The 19,616-nt window shown below is 34.6% G+C and overlaps 1 protein-coding gene across 1 annotated transcript in view; it reads right to left on the bottom strand.

Moving 5' to 3' along the window:
- The window catches only part of LOC150105464 (bifunctional 3'-5' exonuclease/ATP-dependent helicase WRN-like), a 370,108-nt gene that overhangs the window by 9,910 nt on the left and 340,582 nt on the right, over positions 1-19,616 (bottom strand). The window contains exon 24 of the mRNA XM_090394834.1: positions 10,731-10,983. Coding sequence (XP_090250960.1) covers positions 10,731-10,983 — 253 coding nt within the window. The remainder of the gene's footprint in view (positions 1-10,730; positions 10,984-19,616) is intronic.

Below are 19,616 nucleotides of genomic sequence, written 5' to 3'. Positions count from 1 at the left end.
ATGTTGTTACAGGAACATGATGCAACAGGTTCAGTTTATTCAGAGAGGATAGGCAAGATAAGAAGGGCATAGGAATTCTCCCAAAGACTGCAGGTGAAATAAATAAAACCTGAGTAGAAATCTCCAATGGTACTGGTGATAGTATGAGTAATATAGGAAATGGATCTGAAGCTGTTTAGTGTGAAATAGGGATTAATAGGACAATATACACAACTGGATGCTGCTATAGATCAGGAACATCTTTGAAGAAGATTACACACACACACACACACACACACACACACACACACACACACACACACACACACACACAAATTTTATGGATACAAAAAGGACTATCATCATGAATGATTTCAACTATGGGGTTATATAAAGAGCAGAAAAACATGCAAAATGAAGCAAAATTAATTCATTAATTACTTGGGATAACTGCTTTAAGCAGTTATCACCAAGTGATGGTATATGATGGAAGGGACTCATGGTGCAAGAATATTGGATCTATAATAGCATCTAAAAATCTGCCAAGAAATGTGTTGACCATTTGTTGGCAGATTGTTTCTTGCATATATACATTGTCACTTCTAGGTGACAATGCAAGAAATCTGATTATGAAGGAACATATGTGGAACTATCCAGGCAGGCAGGTGATTATAATAAATTGAGAAGACAGCTTGAGGAAGTGCCTTGGCATGAGAAATTGCATGGCAGATGAATGCAGTCATATAGCTCCCTAAAGGGAGAATATTTTGAAAGAATGTGCAAAACAGTTCACAATGCTCTCACCATGGCTGCTGAAATCAAGTCTCAGAACATGCAAGATCTAATCGAGAGCAAGATAATTCCATTATACAAGAGAGGAGCTAAGACTGATGTAGCAAATTAGATTAATTAGTATCTATGGAGCAGTCATCAAGATATTGAAAAGCTGCTTAGAAATTACATCCAAAAGTGAGGCAGACAGACGACAATAGGATCCTCAATAGAAAACAGCATAGTTCTGTTTAAAGGTAGGTTTTGCTTTAGCAGTCTGCTCATGTTTTATAATAGTGATAGCAGGAATGGATAAGGGATATGGATATCCATGATATCTCTGGATTTCTAAAGGATTTGACACTCTGCAGAAGAGTGACAGATTCATAAGAAATAGTTTAGTATTCACTTTAGTAAGATATATATTCCAGAAAAACTCTTTGGATGTGGGGAAAGAACTGGCCAAAATAATACAGGTAGATGAGTTAGAAGTATTAAAGCCGTTACAATCCTGTGAAGTCCATCTGCTACATTTGAGTCTGAACATAAATGTAGTAGATGGACTGCATGCATGCTGAGAATGTGCAAAACAGTGCTGGTTTCAACATGGGTGCGTTCAACTTGAGTCTCAGTACATGCAATATTCCTAATGAGTAGAAGGAATGTAAGATAATTTCATTATACAAGGGAGGAGCTAAGGTTAATGCAGCAAACTATGGACCAGTTAAGTACCACCGTTGAAAGTTTATTTTTCACTTGGTTAGACTATAATAAATTTAGTTTAATCCTTTATCCAAGCGTGAGCAAACAAAGTTTGCTCACACTTGGATAAAGGATTAAACTAAATTTATTATAAGGAAAAAGGATAAAAAAAATATAAGGATATTTTTTATAAGGATAAAGAGGATCTTGTGAATAGTTTTTTTTTACTGTATCCATGAATGTATGGTTGATGATCTCATATTCCTGGTTTAGAGCTTGTTCATTTGAACAAATAGTTTGAGCTCTGTGTTTAAGGATGCTTATGACCCCTAGTTTTTGTTTTGTGTTGGGTGGTGATAAGCATTTTTGTGTGTGTACTGGCCTGTGTGTGTGTGTAGGTTTGCGGTAGACTGAGAAGGAGAGACAGCCTGAGGGAAGATATGTGATGAGTGTGTCTAGAAACGAAAGAGAGTTGTTTTTTTCTATTTCAATGGTGAATTGGATATATTTGTGTTGTTTGTTCAGGTGGCTAAGGAATGTATTTAGTGCTTCGCAGCCATGGGGGGACAAATGGCAAAAATATTGTCAATGTATCTGAGCCAAATTTTAGGGCTCTAGGCATACTGACTCCAGAGCTCGTTGCTTAAAGTCTTCCATATAAAAGTTAGCTGTTGGGGCAGGGAAGTGGTGAGCCCATGGCTGAATCCTCTTTCTGAAGGTAAAAATTGTTTTACTACATGAAATATCCAGAGTGGAGTACGTGGGCAAAGAGGGCCGTGATATCGCATGGAAATATGTTCTGTAGGAGCAAGATAGTATCATTGATCGGGACAGTGGTGAAAAAGGGAAGTTATGTCAAAGCTGACTAATAAATCTTGGTCACTGAGTGTAATATTTTTAATTTTGTTTATGAAATGTGTATTTTTTATGTAGGAAGGGGAATGACCTACCAATTCCTTGAGTGTGGCCGCTAATTTTTTGGCTAAGTGGTAATTCGGGCTGTCGAATTGTTTCAACAATCGGACGCAGTGGTGTCTGTTTTGTGTATTTGTGGAGGCCATAAATTCTGGGTGAGTGGGCATATAATGAGGTATTAGTTTTTTAGTTGTTTCATCTGGCCACGTCTTAACGGATTTAATTAATTTAGTGTTTTTTTTTTTTATGCATTTCGTGAGGTTGTAGTTTACCATTTGGTAGGTGTTGTGGTCCAATACCAAATGGTTCATTTTTTCTACGGAACTTGTCCGATCTAAAACAACAGTGGCATTCCCTTTGTCTACTTTTGTGATTATAATGTCCTGGTTATTTTTTAGGGGTTTGAGGACCAGTTTTCCGTTTTGTTTAGGTTGCTGCTTAGTTTTTTTGTTTGAATTTAGTATACAAGATGTTTTCATATGTATTTTGTCAACTAGATTGGGAGGGAGGGATCTTAAACTCTCTCGAAATGATATCAAGTTTGTTTACTGACCTCGACGCAATGGCGTAGTTTAGACCTTTCTCCAGCAGCGAGAGTTCACCTTGGGTGAGATTGTAGTTTGATTTGTTGATAACCAGGCCGTGGTCCGATGATGGTTGGTTGCTCCTAACTTCATTTGTGGGTGATTGGCTGCTCCTTGTGATGTCAGTTTGTGATTGGCTGCTCCTTTCATTATAGCATCCTGATTGTCTTGTGCTTTCATGTTGTTTTGGTGCTTGAAACTTCATTATTAATTTTTCCTTGTTTTTGAGTAATAGGTGCTTGGCCGAGTCGTCCGTGATCCTGTGTAAAATATTCCAAATTTCTGGGTTAACGTAGCAGGATAGCTATAATTTTAGTTGTAAAACTTTGGCTGGGGTAAATGCTAAGTTTTTTCATGCCTCGTGGATCTGTTCCCTTAACAATGCTTTTTCTAACCGGGCATGGATACGGAGTGCTTTAGCTGATGTAAACTTCTTCTTTAGTTTAATGCAGTTGGGTATTAAGTTGCTGTCTCTACATTGTTTCAAAAAGGCTAGTCGATTAACTAACAAGGAAACACGTATCTTTAGCATACCATAGAGGCTGCATGGTTGTGGGTCAAATCTCCATGGATTATAATGACTCTTTCTTTTAAGATTACGTGGTGATCAGCATTCATATTTACACATTTAGGGACACAGGTGTTGAAATTATTATTTTACTTATTATTAATACAATAACACTTGACGTTTCGACCCCTGTGTTGAGGTCATCATCAGAAAGATACATTTGTGTAGGAAACCAACCTACATGCTCTTGCACTCTGTAAAGGTAAATTAAATCTATGCTGTTAATTGATCTTTTTCTTAGCCTGACCTCTAGTGATAAAAAAAAATAAAAATACATAAATAAATAAATAAAAAATAATAATAATAAAATAAAAAATGAAATAAAATAAAAATAAAAAATAAATAAAATAAATAAAAAACTACAATAAACTCTGTTTAAGTCCTCCTGTACTAAGATTCTTCTGAATTTGTACAGTTCAGATTGTTACACTACAATTTTCTTCTGGACTTGTACAGTTCAAGTTGCTACTGAATGTTAAGGGGAAAAAAAATAAAAACACTTCACTAAGTCTTCTTGTATTGAGATTTTTTTCTTTGGCTTGTTCTGGTTGCTATAAAGGTTGCAAATGGGTCCTCCAAATTCTTGGAATGGTTAGACCATCATTTTTGTTAAGATTTGGATTATGTTTCAGCATTTCACATGCTTCTTTAAATTTCTTCTCAAATCAGATTTTGGTGCAGTGTAGAGACTTGGTACCATTCCAATCAATTCTGTGGTATGTTTGGAGTGTGTGGTGAGAAAGGGGCCGGTTTTTCCAAAATGGAAGTATTTAATGTGTCGTATATCTCCAATATATTTGTCCTTCCTAATTGGGATGGTTCGTCTTGTTTACTCTATATATGATAGGTTACATATGCATTGTATTTTGTAATACAATGTATATGTAACCCACCTAGGGATAGATGTGGAAGAGGATCTTTGGAAGACCTGGGTAGGTGTCTTAATTTTTTTGGGGGGTTTAAAGGTGGTTTTGATGTTATATTTGTGTAGCGTTCTATCTATTTTTTTGCAAATGCCTGTATCATAAGGTAGCAATAGCATTATTGAAATCTTTTTTGTTTTAGTGGTATCTCTGTGGAGAATCTTGTGAATAGTTTTTTTTTAGTGTATCCATTTTTTATGAATGTATGGTTGATGATCTCGTATTCCTGGTTTTTCAGCTTGTTCATTTGAACAAATAGTTATGTTTGTTATTAGATATTAATATATATAGTCTATTAAAGGAAGTTTCACGGCTTACACATATAACAAAAATTGTGCAGAATTTATTCAAAATCTCCAATATATTTCATCTAATGTTATGTGGACATTGTCAGGGAGATACACCCTTAACTGCATTCAAAAGATGAATAAAAATAATTAGTCATAAATCATGCATATATTAGTTCATGTCTCAGTCGTAACTATCATCACAAAGGCTGATAAAGGTAATGGCACTATTGTCGTGAATACCACTGAGTACAACGTAAAATTAATATCTTATTAAGAGATAGATTACACTACATTGTTATCAGCAGGGATTCAGAAGTCAAATCAATAAATTAAATAAATTATTATACAATGTACAATCGTGAAATGCCACTACTGTTAAGAAGTTACAAATTACCATGCCCGTCTGCCATGTCTCTATGGTCAATGCATAATGATGGCAACCCTACTACAACCGATAGTAGACTGTATTGGCTCTCCAATTTACTACTCTGCAAAATAACGCTCTCATAATCTTTGGAATCTCATTGGCAATACCAGATCTTGTATCAAAAACAGTCTTCACTTCAAAGCAAAAATAAAAGATCTACATTTCTCTAATAATGAAGGAATGGATGTCTAATAATGAGTTTGTTTCTTCTGATGTAGTCTCCCTATTCACTAACATACCATTACAAGAAACTTCAGTTTTTATAATCTGATTTCCTAAAGGATATTATTAATCTATTTAAATTCACCATCAATGAGGCTAATTTTACATAGAATAATAACTTGTTCAAACAAACAGATCCTTGTTGGGGATATAAATAGCAGAGTAGGAAATGATTACCAGAAAAATACCAAAAATATTTTGGGAAAATTTGGAGAAAAAAGAGCAAAGCTAATAATAATGGCAAATATCTGTTGGATTTCTGCTCAGGACATGGACTGGTTATTACTAACACCATGTTCCAACATAAAACAACATAAAAATGGTCACATGGAGAGAAGAGGCAAGGAATGAGAAAAGTCTCATTGACTATGTTATTGGTGATAGTGATGTTTTCTCACTGGTGCAGGACACTAGAGTGTACAGAGGATTTGAAATTGGAAGTGATCACCATTTAGTTTTGAGCAGGATAAAATTGAATTTTATATTGAAAAGAGGAACATATAAGAAAGTTTTAAGGAGAACTAAAGTTGAGCAGCTTTCAGATGTGATCTGTAGACTAAAATACAAAAACACTATTCAATAAAAAATTAAAGAGTTTGAGAACAGGAACCAAACCTTGGAGATTCAGTGGCAATCCCTGAAGAAAACATTGATTGATTCAGCCAAAGAGGCATGTGGTGAGGTTGTCTGCAAGGATAGAAAAATCAGAACTCCATGGTGGACAGAGGAAGTTAAACAGGCAGTGAAAGAAAAGAAGAAATCTTATCAAACATTCTTGGCAAATAATATTATCTCCTTGTGCTCTTAGAGAATAAACAGACAAATGTAAGAAAGCTAAACACTGTGTAAAACTAGCTAAACAAAAGTCATGGGAAGAATTTGGTAAAAACATAGAAAATAAATATCAAGAAGGTGGCAAGATATTCTGAAGGTTGTTAAAAAAAAAAAATAGAAGAAAGAGTGCTGTAAAAAGAATTAGAGGTGACAGGAAAACTGGAGAAAAAGATATTCTTTAAGTATGGAGTAATTACTTCAAAAAATTGCTAACTGAAACAAGAAGTGATAGCACAGTGGTAATAAACACTTAACAGGCATGCAGTCAGGAATACATATCCATACTTGAAGTAGAAAAAGCCATCGAAAACCTGAAATTTGGAAAGACAGCTAGAGTAGATGATATTTGACCAGAAATGCTCAAGTATGGAGCTATAAAAGTCTTACAGTGGCTGCAATGCATAGTTCAGAAGGCCTGGACAGAGGTATGAATTCCAGATGATTGGAGTGGAGCTCTCATAGTACCCATATATAAAAAGGGATATAAAACTGAATGTGAGAATACAGAGGTATTTCTCTACTGAGTGTTCCTGGTAAGAATTACACAAGTATACTTGAAAAACGGTTGAGAAGGATTGTGGAAGAAAAGCTTGGTGAAGAACAAGCTGGATTCAGGCCAAATTGAAGCTGTCAGGATCAGATCTTCACTTTACAACACACAGTTTAGAAATCATGGGAATATAACAAAGATCTGTACTTAAGTTTTGTAGATCCGGAAAAGGCATACGACAAAGTGCCAAGAAAAAAAAACAGTTATTCAAAACGCTACAGTTATATGGCATCAATGGGGCATTATATTGAGCAATACTTAGTCTTTATTTGAGTTGTAAGTCAGCAGTTAGAATTGAAGGAAGTACAGGAAGATGGTTTAATGTTAAATCTGGTGTCAGACAAGGATGTATATTATCACCTCTGTTATTCATTATCTCTATAGATCACATTATGAAAGAAAGTGGTATTAAACCTAATATCAAAATTAGAGATGTTAATCTCAGCTCTTATGCAGATGATGTTATACTTCTAAATAAATCTGGTACAAGTCTACAAGATTCCCTGACTAAATTGAATAACTGTTGTAATAGATATATGAAGGTCAGCAATAACGAAGAGAAAGCAGAAGCATTGAAAATATCAATTGCACTGTGAATGGAGAACCTATAGAACAAGTGAAGCACTTCAGCTACTCAGGCACGATTTTTAGTGAAGATGGTAAATTAAATATGGAAATAGACAACAGAAACAACACAGCTGGTATGGTAGGAAGTCAACAGAATAAATTTATATGGAATAAGAGAGAAATTAGTCAAAATGATAAATGAGCTGTATACAAGACAGTGTTCAAGTCAATTTTAACTTATGGATCTGAGAGCTGGGTTAGAAATAAAACACTTGACCAAAGACTAGAGACCACAGATATGAGAGTCCTGAGAAAGATTTAAGGCTCTGAACGGATGGCACTATTGGCAAATATCATATTAAAAACGAGAATATTAGGAAAGAACTTGACATTGTTAGCATCCAGGAATGTATTAGCAGAGCTAATCTCAGGTGGTAAGGTCACTTAAACAAAAGAATGGGAGAGGAAAGATTTGCAAAACAAGTGACCTTACCACCTGAGATTAGTCAGGTTGCCAGGTTGTTGGGAAAAATAAATACCCAGAGGAAGACCAAGATATACGTGGATTGATACATTTAAAAGTGCCTTAGAAGACAGAAATATAAGATCTAATAATGTTGGAGTCTTGACAGGGAACAGATTGATTTCGAGGAAAATTGTAGATTAGGAAGTACATGTTGTACTATCATATCCTGTAAATCCCCCCCCCCCCCCTTGAGAGTACATGCCAGGAATTTGATGGTGATGAACAAACAGAAGGAACAGCAGTGGGAACTTCTATTTCACCAGCCTTAGCTGATTGTTTTTGGTGATGATATATTTGCAATTCGGTTCCACTCTGAGTCAGAATTACTTCAGTTTCTAGAGAAAATATAACTCCTTATATTCGTGTATCAAGTTCACTATTGAATGTCAATCCAACAACAAATTATCCTTTTTGAATACCATAATAATTTGTAATCCCATAGGTCATGCTGAATTTTTAGTTTATCGAAAGTCAACCTTTATTGGCAGATTCATTCACTCATCCTCCCACCATCACTCATTATCACAAAAATGTATTATCAAGAGTCTTGTACACAGAACTCATAGGACCTGCTCTTCTGATCCTCAGTTGTTAAATGAACTGAAAGTTAAAAGCAATCTGATATTTAACAGATACAACAAAACTACCATTCAAAAAATTACTGATAACTATCATCTTTATCAGACTACAATCCCATGTGAAATGAATTTCAATATCCTATCTTAAAGGAAGCTCAGAACATATAGCAAGGCAAATTCAATCTATATGCTTCCTTCAAACCAGCTTAGAAACTGTCTTCTTTCTTATCAACAACATAGGATACATTGCCACCTCTTTTCTTACCAGGTGTCTATCAAGTACCTTGCTCATGTCATCTTTCCTATTTTGGACAGATTGGCCATTCTACCTTGATTAGAATTGAAGAACACCAAGGTTATATTACATTTTTGGAATGTGACAAGTTTGGCCTTACTTCTCACACTATTGATACTAGGCACAGAATTTTTTTGGAACTAGACAAAACCTTCTTCACTCCAGCAAGTTTAAATTTGACTGTTTTTTTCCCCCTTGAAACATGCGAAATGTTTCTGAACCTGAACTGATCAGACTGTATGCCAATATTCAAGTTTTGGGAAGTGATCACTATTAATTGTTCATAATTTTCTTAATTAATAATTATTTAATTTTTTTTTTAATCTATGAAACTTACTACAATTGTTTCTTTCAACTCAAATAGTATAATATCATATACTTCAGTTGTGACCTAGACATGGGTTACTATATGCATGATTTATGACTCATTATTTTGATTCATCTTTTGAATGCAGTTGATGGTCTACCTCCTTGACGATGTCCACATAATGTCGGATGAAATATACTGGTGTTTTTGAATAAATTCTATATGATTTTTGCTACATGTGTAATCCATGAAACTTACATGTCTAGTGCATGTTTCATTTAAGCTATTAATATCTATATTTAAGTTGTAAGCCAAGTTAGAATTGACAGAAGTACAAGAAGATGGTTTGATGTAAAATCAGGGGTAAGACAAGGATGCGCATTATCTCAACTCTTATTCATCATTTATATGGATTTTATTATAAAAGAAAGTAACATTAGGCCTGATATTAGAATTGGAGATATGAAACTTAGCTCTATGTTTTATGCAGATGATGTTGTAATCCTAAATATATCCAGTGCAAATCCCCGGGATTCTGTAACTAAACTGAATAACAGCTGTAACAAATTTGGCATGAAAATCAGCAATAAAAAGACCAAAAACATGAAAAAATGAGCAGGTAGAAACATAGAAAACTGCAGCTGCATTCTCAATGGAGAACCTAAACAGCAAGTAAAATATTTAGTATTTAGGCACAGTTTTAGTGGCAAATTCAGTTTGGAAGTACTGAACAGAATAAGCAAAGCTGGTGTGGTGAGGAATAAGTTGAATAAATTTATATAGAATAAGAGGGAAGTTAGTGCAAATACCAAACTAGCAGTATATAGGCCAGTGTTCAAACCAGTTTTAAGTCATGGATCTGAGAGTTGAGTTAGAAATAAAACAAAAATTAGTGACACAGATATGAGAGGTTCCGAGAAAAAATAGAAGCTTGAACAGATGGGATCAATGGTAGAGTCGTATTGAAAATGAAGACATCTGGAAGAAACTTGACATTGTTATCATTTAAGAATGTGCGAGCAAGGTTATTCTAAGCTGATATGATCACTTAAACACAATGGGAAAGGAAAGTTTAGCAAAACTGGTGTTTGATGCTAATATGGCAGGAAAAGACCCAGAAGAAGACCAAGGTCTAAGTGGACTGATTCAGTCAGAAGTGTCTCAGAAGAACAAAATGTTGGATAGAACAATATTGGAGTGCTGACAAGTAATAGACGAATTTGGAGGAAAACTGTTGACAGGAGATTAATAAAAACTTAATCATGTAGTACTGTTTTAGCATTCTGGACACCCATTGAGGGTACATATCATTGAGTTGATGATAAAATGTAATATTATACTGTAATAAGAGAATAATATTATATTGTATTATAAGGAGAAATAATGAAATATTACAACTGCAGTTCTCTAGAATATCTTGAGAATATCTGAAAGAGGGTGGGTAGATCAGGAGGCCATAGCTAAAAACTGTATAATAGTGAACACCTCCCACAATGAGTCTCTGACTACATGGAAGTCAGATGTTAATAATAATCTTCTTCCCTTGATTTATGACTGGCTGCATCATTTAGTAATTATTGCTTCAATTAACAATATCTTAAAGTTCAATTTCTGTTTTCTTCAATTTTGATATCATCCTTAAATCAGTGTTTTAATTTTAAAAAAATACATGAGGTAAAAAAAAAAGTTTACCTGAATTGATTGGTGGGGCCCTAATAACATCTGTAATAAGTTTCTGTATCTCAGGAGTTACTTTCAACTTGGCAAGGTTGACCGATAGACCCATTTTAATTGCTTCACACAGATGAGCTAGAATGGTGGATTCATTAAGTTTTCTAGATGTGGCAACTTCAATTAAGTCTTTACCTTCCAATTCAAACATCGAATATGTTGTGCGTTGTGTTTGTGTCAGTTTATTTATATTAATATTATGGGATACTTTAACCTATGGGGGAAAAACAATAATAATACAGCATTAAAAACATTATCATAATTTATTATAAATGGTGTTAGAAAAATTAAGTTTAATTTCTTAAATGGCAGAATAAAAATAAAGAAAAAGTTTAGCACTTTGATTGTCATCAGAAGTATAAGTTTCTGTATATATTTTATGTACTTCATTTATGAAATTCCACGCTTTATAAGCATATTCAAATTGCTAAGAGGGAGCAGATTTAATTTTTGTGGAAAAGCAAAAAGGGAATTTAGGAGATATTTCATATTTTCATTAATGTTTAGCTTCTTATTATTTCATTTTAAGTTTAATATCACTACTGAGAGTAATTATTATAAGTCAGTCAGCTAGCATTCTTAAAAAATAAAAAAAAAGGAAGGTGGTCACTCAACTTAGAGCTTTTGGAAAAGTTCTGTATTCTTCTTCTTTCACATGTAATCTAAAAATTAAGCCAAATCTCATTATATCGAACTTACTATAACAAACTATTTAGGTCCTGAATAAAGCCTTATAGCAATGTTTGAAAATTAAAAAATCAGTTAACGTCTTTTATTCCCTTATAGGGAATAAGTAAGGATGTTTTGGCCCTATCTAACTTTTGGAGAGTGGGGGGGGGCAGTTCAATCTCCACCAGTAGTCAATCAGAGATAGCTGGCCTAAGACTATCACTAATTATATCTGGCATCCAGTGGGTTTGAAATCTGGTGGTGTTTGAAAATTTGCTACAGTAAATTTTCAAATTTAACAACAACAACTATTCCTTTTTCTCTGTGCATTTGCTATAATGCATTGAATAAAGGAAATTGCTACACCATGATACTGCTGGATTTTGCAAAGGCATTTCACAGAATATCACACAGAAAACCATTAAAAAGTTGGAGCACATGGGAATGGATATGAAGCTAGCAGCATGGATAGGGGAAGGGCTGACAGACAGACACCAGAGACTAGTATACAGTAGAGTGGAATCTAGAAGTATTAAGGTGACTAGTGGAGTACCTCTGGGTTCCATACCAGCACAACTACTCTTTAATTTACATACTAATGATATAGGGAAAGATTTAAAGGGGGATATTCAATTGTTTGCTGATGATGTAAATCTGGGGAGAGCAATAGTTGATAAAGATGATGTAGATATCCTGCAGGATGATGTAAATAAATTGGCATTTTGGGCAAAGGATAATGATTGTCAATTTAATGTTACAAAATGTAAGGTAATGTAAATGCACTCTGGGTTAAAAAGGTTACATATGATGTATCATATTCATTGCACTGGGTTGCAGGAAAGATAAAGTTAGGGACTTGGAGATAATATGGACTACTGTGCACAGATTTTGTCACCGGTTTTCAAAAGGATGAAGAGATGTTGGAGAGGATCCAGAGGCGAATCACCTAAACAGTTTCTGACCTCTGGAATGTTGAATATGAAGAAAGGTTGAGCCTATACTATGCAATTTGCAGAGTCTAGTGGATAGGAGAAAGAGGAGTGATATGACAGAGATGTATAAGTCAGTCAAGGACTGTGATAGGATTAACATTTCAGAGGTTTTTCATCAAATGGTGGGAGAACAATAGGTCATCCCTGGAAGCTATATAAGGAGGGTGTGAGCAGGCGAGTGAGAAGCAGTTTTTTTTGCATGGAGAATTGCGAAAGATTGAAATGCATTGCCTGAGAGCATGGTGTCTGCAGAGAATTTGAATGTGTTTAAGGCATGGTATGATGAGCTGTGCGTATGACAAAAGGAACCTCCTAGAGGAGTCTGTGACCCCATGAGGTCTTGGGATGATGATAATAATAATGGTGAACAGAGGGCATACTGCAAAAGCTGGTAACATAGCTGAAAGGATGCTGAAAAATATGCCAACAAGTAAAGATAGAGAAGTGATTATCCCTCTTTATAAGGCTATGATTCTGCCGCATTTTGACTACTGTGCAGAGATTTGGCCATCTGGTTTTCTCGGGGATCAGGAGGTGGTAGGAGGATTCAGAGATGAGTGACAAAGCTGGTGAGAGGTCTGTGGAATGCTCCCTGTGAGAATAGGTCGAAGGTGTGTGTGTGAGAGTTACAAAGTTTGGATGATAGAAAACATGGTACATGATAGAAACTTAAAAGATATTAAAGATATTTATAAAACTGATGTAAAGGAAATTTTTCAATATATGACAAATAAAGAACTAGGGGTGTTCTTGGAAGATGTATAAGAGTGTTGTTAGTAAAGGTGTGCAGATTAGATTTTTTGCAGGGAGAATGGTGAATGAGTGGAATGGATTGCCATAATTTGCAAGTTCCTTGACAGTGAATGAGTTTAAGGAGAAGTATGATAGGATTTGTGTATATAATACACTTCCAAATCAAAAAATTAAAATAATCAAAGAAAATGTGTTGAATGATTTGCAATTCTAATTTATTGCGTAGAAAATAATTATTACCAAATGTGAATTAGCATCATCTAAATCTATGTACTTTGTAGATATTATAACCATATTTACATTTTCATGTAAACACATAAAAACGTAACATAAATTATAAGAAAACTTATTCGAAAACATTCACAAAATTACAATAATTTTTAACATGGTTCAAAATATTAGAATATTCCATATTTTTCTGAAAGGTTTTGAGGAAAGCATAGAAATAGTATATATTTCAATAGCTGTGGGACTGACTCATGTGAGGAATTGTTTGCAGGTGGATTTTAGTTAATCATTTGCTAAACATGGTTTGAACAAGTGACATATTGGAAGCTAAGAAGTTTTGTATGGCATCTCTACACAAAGAAGGCCAAGCTCAACAGTTTATAGCTAGGAATTAAAATGTTCTCAAGCAAGCAAGCATGAGTATTGAGACAGTATTCTAATAACCGGAGTTTTAAAAATAATCACTGCAATAGCTGTCGAAAGGTAATAATTACATCAAGAGATGACAGGAGATTGAAGAATATTGTGAAGAAAAATTGCTTCCAAAGTGTAAGGTATTTTCACAGGAGACAGACAGAACTATGTGTGAATGTGTCTAAATCTATGACGTTGAAATGACTTCACAAATTGGGTTTTAAATCACATGTGCCTAAAACAAAGCAGCTTATGATTTCCAAGCAAAAGGCAACTAGAGTGTGATGGTGTAAGTAAAGACTGTTGTGTGTGTGTGTGGGGGGGGGGTTATGAGGACTGGAAAAAGGTACTTTTTAGCGATGAAAGTATTTTGTGTGTCCCATGTCATCAAAGGATGTGGTTAGCATCTTATGCAAGAAGCATTTGATAAAGAATGCATGAAACATTTGGTGGAATTTGCAACCTGTCATGATATGGGCTTGTATGACTGCAAACAGTCCAGGTAGGCTGTGTATTGTGTACAAAAGAGTTAATTCCAAAGTGTACGAAATTCTTGAGCACTTTATGTTACTGCCATCAAAAGATTTACATGATGGTGATTTTCTTTTTCAGCATCAGCCTCTTCTCACATTTCCAAGACCACTACTAGATGGCTCAAAGAAAGGCAAATCAATGTAATTCCTTGGCTGGCAAACTCACAAGACTTAAACCCCACTAAGTATTTGTGGGGAATTATGAGGAAACATCTTCAAGTTTCCTCCAAGAGAACTTGTTTCTAGTCTGCAGATCATATGGGCACATTTTGATAAAAAAAAAGGCTGTAAGCTGCTGGTAAATAATATGCCCAACTGTTTATGAATGGTCATAAAAGCTAAGGGGGGGTGAAACAAAGTACTAATTATCATGTTGTTTCCCTTTGACTGTAATTTTTCTGCATTTATTTTCGCATTATTCTAATATTTTGAACCACGTTAAAAATTATTCTAATTTTGTGAATGTTTTCAAATAACAGTTTTCTTATCATTTATATTAAATTTTTGTGTGTTTACATGGTTATATAATCTACAGAGTACGTAGAATTAGATTATGCTAATTCACATTTGGTAATAATTATTTTCTATGCAATAAAGAAGAACTGCAAATCATTCAACACATTTTCTTTGATTATTCTAATTTTTTGATTCAGAATTGTACTTAGTTTTGGTCTTCTATGACAAGTCTTCAAACTCCATGGAGATACTGTATAATAATTGAGATGCTGAAAAATGAACTATTTTTTTGGATACTATAAAATGAAAGTCACATGGAGAGAGAGAGAGATAACTATAATTATTACATATACACAACTTCATTAACTACAAGTTTATCTCTCAACACATGTTATTTTCAACATATGATTTTAGATTACAAAAAAATGACAATCAATATGCAGATTTTTGCAAAGTGATATTAGGAGATAATAAAATAATTTTTGAGTTTATCATAAACAAAAGTTTAACTCTAGTACTATGAATAGTTAAAAAGAAACGAGACATTTATTAATGTATTTGGATATTCAAGTGCAATATTTAGAAAACAAACCTAAAGTATACCTGCAGTTGTCTTTCTCATATATGTGTGTATATATATATATACACACACACACACACTAGGGGGGGGCAAATAATTACCTGTCCTCCCTAGTATGTATAATTTGGGAAAAAATTTGGTTGATTTCTGACTGCTGCTGCAGATTCTAAAAACAGTCTTTCATTTTTGAATTTACTATGGTGGAGCATGGTGGTTATTCTAAAACATGGTCTGCAAGGCCAGATTGACCATAGTCGTGATTATAGATGAATGACTTGTGTTCTTCTAAACAAATGGTTGCTGATCTACCTGTCTGTAAGCCAGCTTGCAGGAACAGGGTACTTCATATACTCCAGGCATTGAGAGGGGGAGGAGCTGATCTTTAGTAGAAGGGATAAGGGTAGCAAGTTTAGGTGCGACTTAAATGCTGTGTGGGGGTTATATTTTTTTAAGGACCTGGCTATTTTTTCTAATGTGTAATGGCATTTCTGAAATCATTCTGAAGAGATGGCCAGGAAATGGAGGAGGAAGTGATTATTTTTTTTTAATTCTGTAATTGATGTATGTAGCCATTGGATAGGAAGGTGTTGTGTGTGTGTGTGTGTGTGTGTGTGTGTGTGTGTGTGTGTGTGTGTGTGTGTGTGTGTGTGTGTGTGTGTGTGTGTGTGGTTGAGTTCAGTTGAAAGGGAGGTTCAACTGGAACAAAGATTGTGGACTCTACTGGTTAGAGTTTTAATAATGCCATATTGTTAAGAGGGAGTGGTGGTGGGAGAGTTTGTGAATATATCTGACTGTGTGAGTAGGTTTTCTATATACAGTGAAGAAAAAGGTTACCATTAGGAAGGCATGTTATTAAGGTGTCTAGGAAGAGTAAACTATTGTTATTTAGCTTTTCCATTGTAAACTGGATTCTTGGATGTAGGTTGTTGAGGTGACTGAGAAAGGAGTCTAATGTGTGTCTGGGCCATGAGGCCAAATAGAGAACATATCATCTACATATCTTAGCCAGATAGAGGGTCTGAGTCTATGGCTCGTTTTTCAAAATTTCTATGTAAATATTGGCAAGAGGTGTGAGCAGGGGGGAACCCACAGTGTTTCCCTCTATCTATTTGTAAATTTTGCTCTTCCAAGAAACATAACCAGAAATGATGGCAAAGGAAAAGAGACCTAAGATATCAAAAGGAAAAATATTTTTTAAGAGTGTTAAGGTGTCATTTAAGGAAATATTGGTAAACAATAAGATGTCAAAGCTTACCAATATATATGTCTGTATTATTTAAAGTTTAAAGTAAGATTTTCAATCAGGGTTTTAAAATGGGTACAGATTTTTATATAGGATGTGGTAAGTCTGGGGGAGGGGGATTCAGATAGTTAGCCAACTGCTTTGACAGTTTGTAGCATGGTGCATCAGTGGCATCTACTATAAGTCTTAGAGGAGAATTAGGTTTGTGGATTTTTGGTAAACTGAATATCTGTGGGGGGGGGGGGAAGAACTGAAAGGCTTGAGTTTTTTTTTTTTTTTTTTTTTTGTAAAGAAGCTGCTCTCAGAAAATTACAGAAAGAAAAAAGTATCATCACCAGAGAGGATAAGGGTAATGTCATTGAATACAATTGAAAAATGGAGATTATTCTCCATTTTTAAAAACGTTACTTAAAAAATTATCCCCCTGGTCACTAGACATTACAGAAAAACTCAAACCTTTCAGTTCTCACTTCAGGGATGAAAAGGCTACATTCTCTTTATCATACTGATGGTACTACTTCAGAGAAAAAGATGAAGCTGGGGTTCTGGAGGTGATGATGGACAGAGATTTGAAATTTGTGCGTTGAGGCTTAAGTACTGTTAGTACATCATGTTAGAGGTTTAATGGAATATTTACTAGAAAAGGATAAAAATTAATTTTAATGCTTTCAATATTTTGTCACTGAGACATCTTCAGGGATTACAAATAACTCTTGTAATACACACTCAAATACAACATAATGCTAAGTGAAACACATGGGCGACTCTAAACTCCTATCTAGGTGGTGTGCCCTCTATGGGCATTTGTAGGTGGCCTAGGATATAAAGTGGGATCTCTGATAATTTTACAACATTAAATTGACAACCAATGCCTATTGCCCACACTGCCAATTTATTTAAATCATCCTGTAAGATATCCACATCACCTTTATTTATTATTGCCCTCCCCAGTTTTGCACTGTCAGCAAATAACCTATATCATTAATACACATATTAAATAGTGGCACTAGTATAGAGCATTGGGGCACTCCAATAGTCAATTTCATTCACCTTGATTCCACTTCACCATACACCTCTAATATCTGTCTATCAGCCACATATGCATTCCCATTTGCTCCAACTTATGTATTAGTTTTCCTTGTGGTATTCTGTCAAGTGCCTTTGCAAAGCCCAACAGCATCATGTTGTAGCCATTTCCTTTATCTAATTTCACTATCACTTTATTATAAAATGTGAATAAATTACAGAATTTCTCTTTTACAAAGCCATCCCCTATAAAGTATCATATTCTTATTCACCCACTTCTGAATTTTACTTTTAGCCAACTTTTTCAATATTTTAACCAGCACTACAGACTTACTCATTTTTCTTTAATTTGCTACTTCTGTCTTGGAGCCACCATTATGTAATGGAAATATCTTACCTTCTTTCCACTACCTTGGAACCTTGCCAGAGCTGGGACTTAGATTAAACAACTTCATCACAGGCACTGCCAGTTCACTTGCATATTCTCATAGAACACGAGCTGACATACCATCCAGGCCCACTGCTGTATTCAGATTGATATTTTTCAATATACTGAGTATATACTTCAACTATCTAAATTCTCACATCATTAACTGCAAAGACATCAAATTGATTACTTAGTAATCAATTTGATGTCTTGCAAATTGATTACTTAGTAATCAATTTAGTAATTAGCTATCAATTACTAATATATTATTATATAAAATTAAAACTTATTGATACACAATTTTGGTGATATTAGACAGTTCAGATAACTCTCAGTTCTTGTGAAGGATGTTAGAACTGGGTTTCTCTATTCACCCTGCAATGGGAACCAATGCATGAAACAAACTGCAGTGAAGCCTGATGTTGTAACCTAGCAAGTTTTCAAACCATCTGAAACACTTTTTTTTTTTTTTTTTTTAATTTAGCACATATATGCTAACAGCTAGATATATTTATAGCTAGGGATCCCAAACATCCCATAAAATACGGGATCATCCCATTTTTGGCTAATGCGTCCCATTGTCCCGAGAAAACTCTTCGGGACAGCTTTTTGTCCTGTATTTTAGAGTTCATGAAAATTTGACAACTATCACTGAAAAGAAGCTACTTCTTGAGCTGCAAGAGGAAGGACTGATTAGTGAATAGGCATTCCAATCCCATAAAATTGATGATTCCTACAACATATGTGTGTCATATATAAAAGATATATGTGTCATACAGCTTTTTGTCCTGTATTTTAGAGTTCATGAAAATTTGACAACTACCATCGAAAAGAAGCTACTTCTTAAGCTGCAAGAGGAAGGATTGATTAGTGAATAGGCATTCCAATCTCATAAAATTGATTCCTACAACACATGTGTGTCATATATAAAAGAATGGTCACAGTATATGCTGAAATTAGACAGTATGTCTTGGGTGAAACTGAGAACAGCATTATGTTGGGAAAATGTTCTTCAAACAGTCCAAACTATTAATCAGACCGCTGCCATATCAAACATTTTGAATCTGATTTGTTTGATGAAGTAATGATAGTGAAAACAGCTCTGAAGCCCAAAGAAGATAGTGAAGTGAAGGACATGTTGAAATCCAAACATTCAGATGAAGTCTGGGTGGATCTCTTAAAAAATGTTGAAGGAGAACTATCAAATTTAAAGAAAGTAGTGGAGTTCGTTATGTGTATCCCAGGAACAAATGCATGTGTCGAAAGATCATTTTCTCGTATGAACGCACTGTGGACTGATGAGAAAAACAAATTGTCTGTATAAACTGTAAAATCGTTCTTCAGTGAGGATTGTGTAGCTTTTCATGACATGATTCTTAAAAACAAACAATTGTTAAGTGAAATTCATTCTTCAGAAAAGTATTGCATGAGTGAGCAAGACTGATTGATTAATAAGAATACTGTCAGGTGAGAAGAGCATACTGTATTAACAATCTATTTTGTATCAATAATAGTAAGTAAAAAAC

Source organism: Typopeltis vanoorti, chromosome 6 (genome assembly GCF_054136105.1).
Source record: "Typopeltis vanoorti isolate ZY-2024b chromosome 6, IOZ_Tvanoo_1.0, whole genome shotgun sequence".
Taxonomy (NCBI): domain Eukaryota; kingdom Metazoa; phylum Arthropoda; class Arachnida; order Uropygi; family Thelyphonidae; genus Typopeltis; species Typopeltis vanoorti.
Note: the sequence above shows the minus strand (reverse complement) of the source record. Positions and strands in the feature narration are given on the sequence as shown.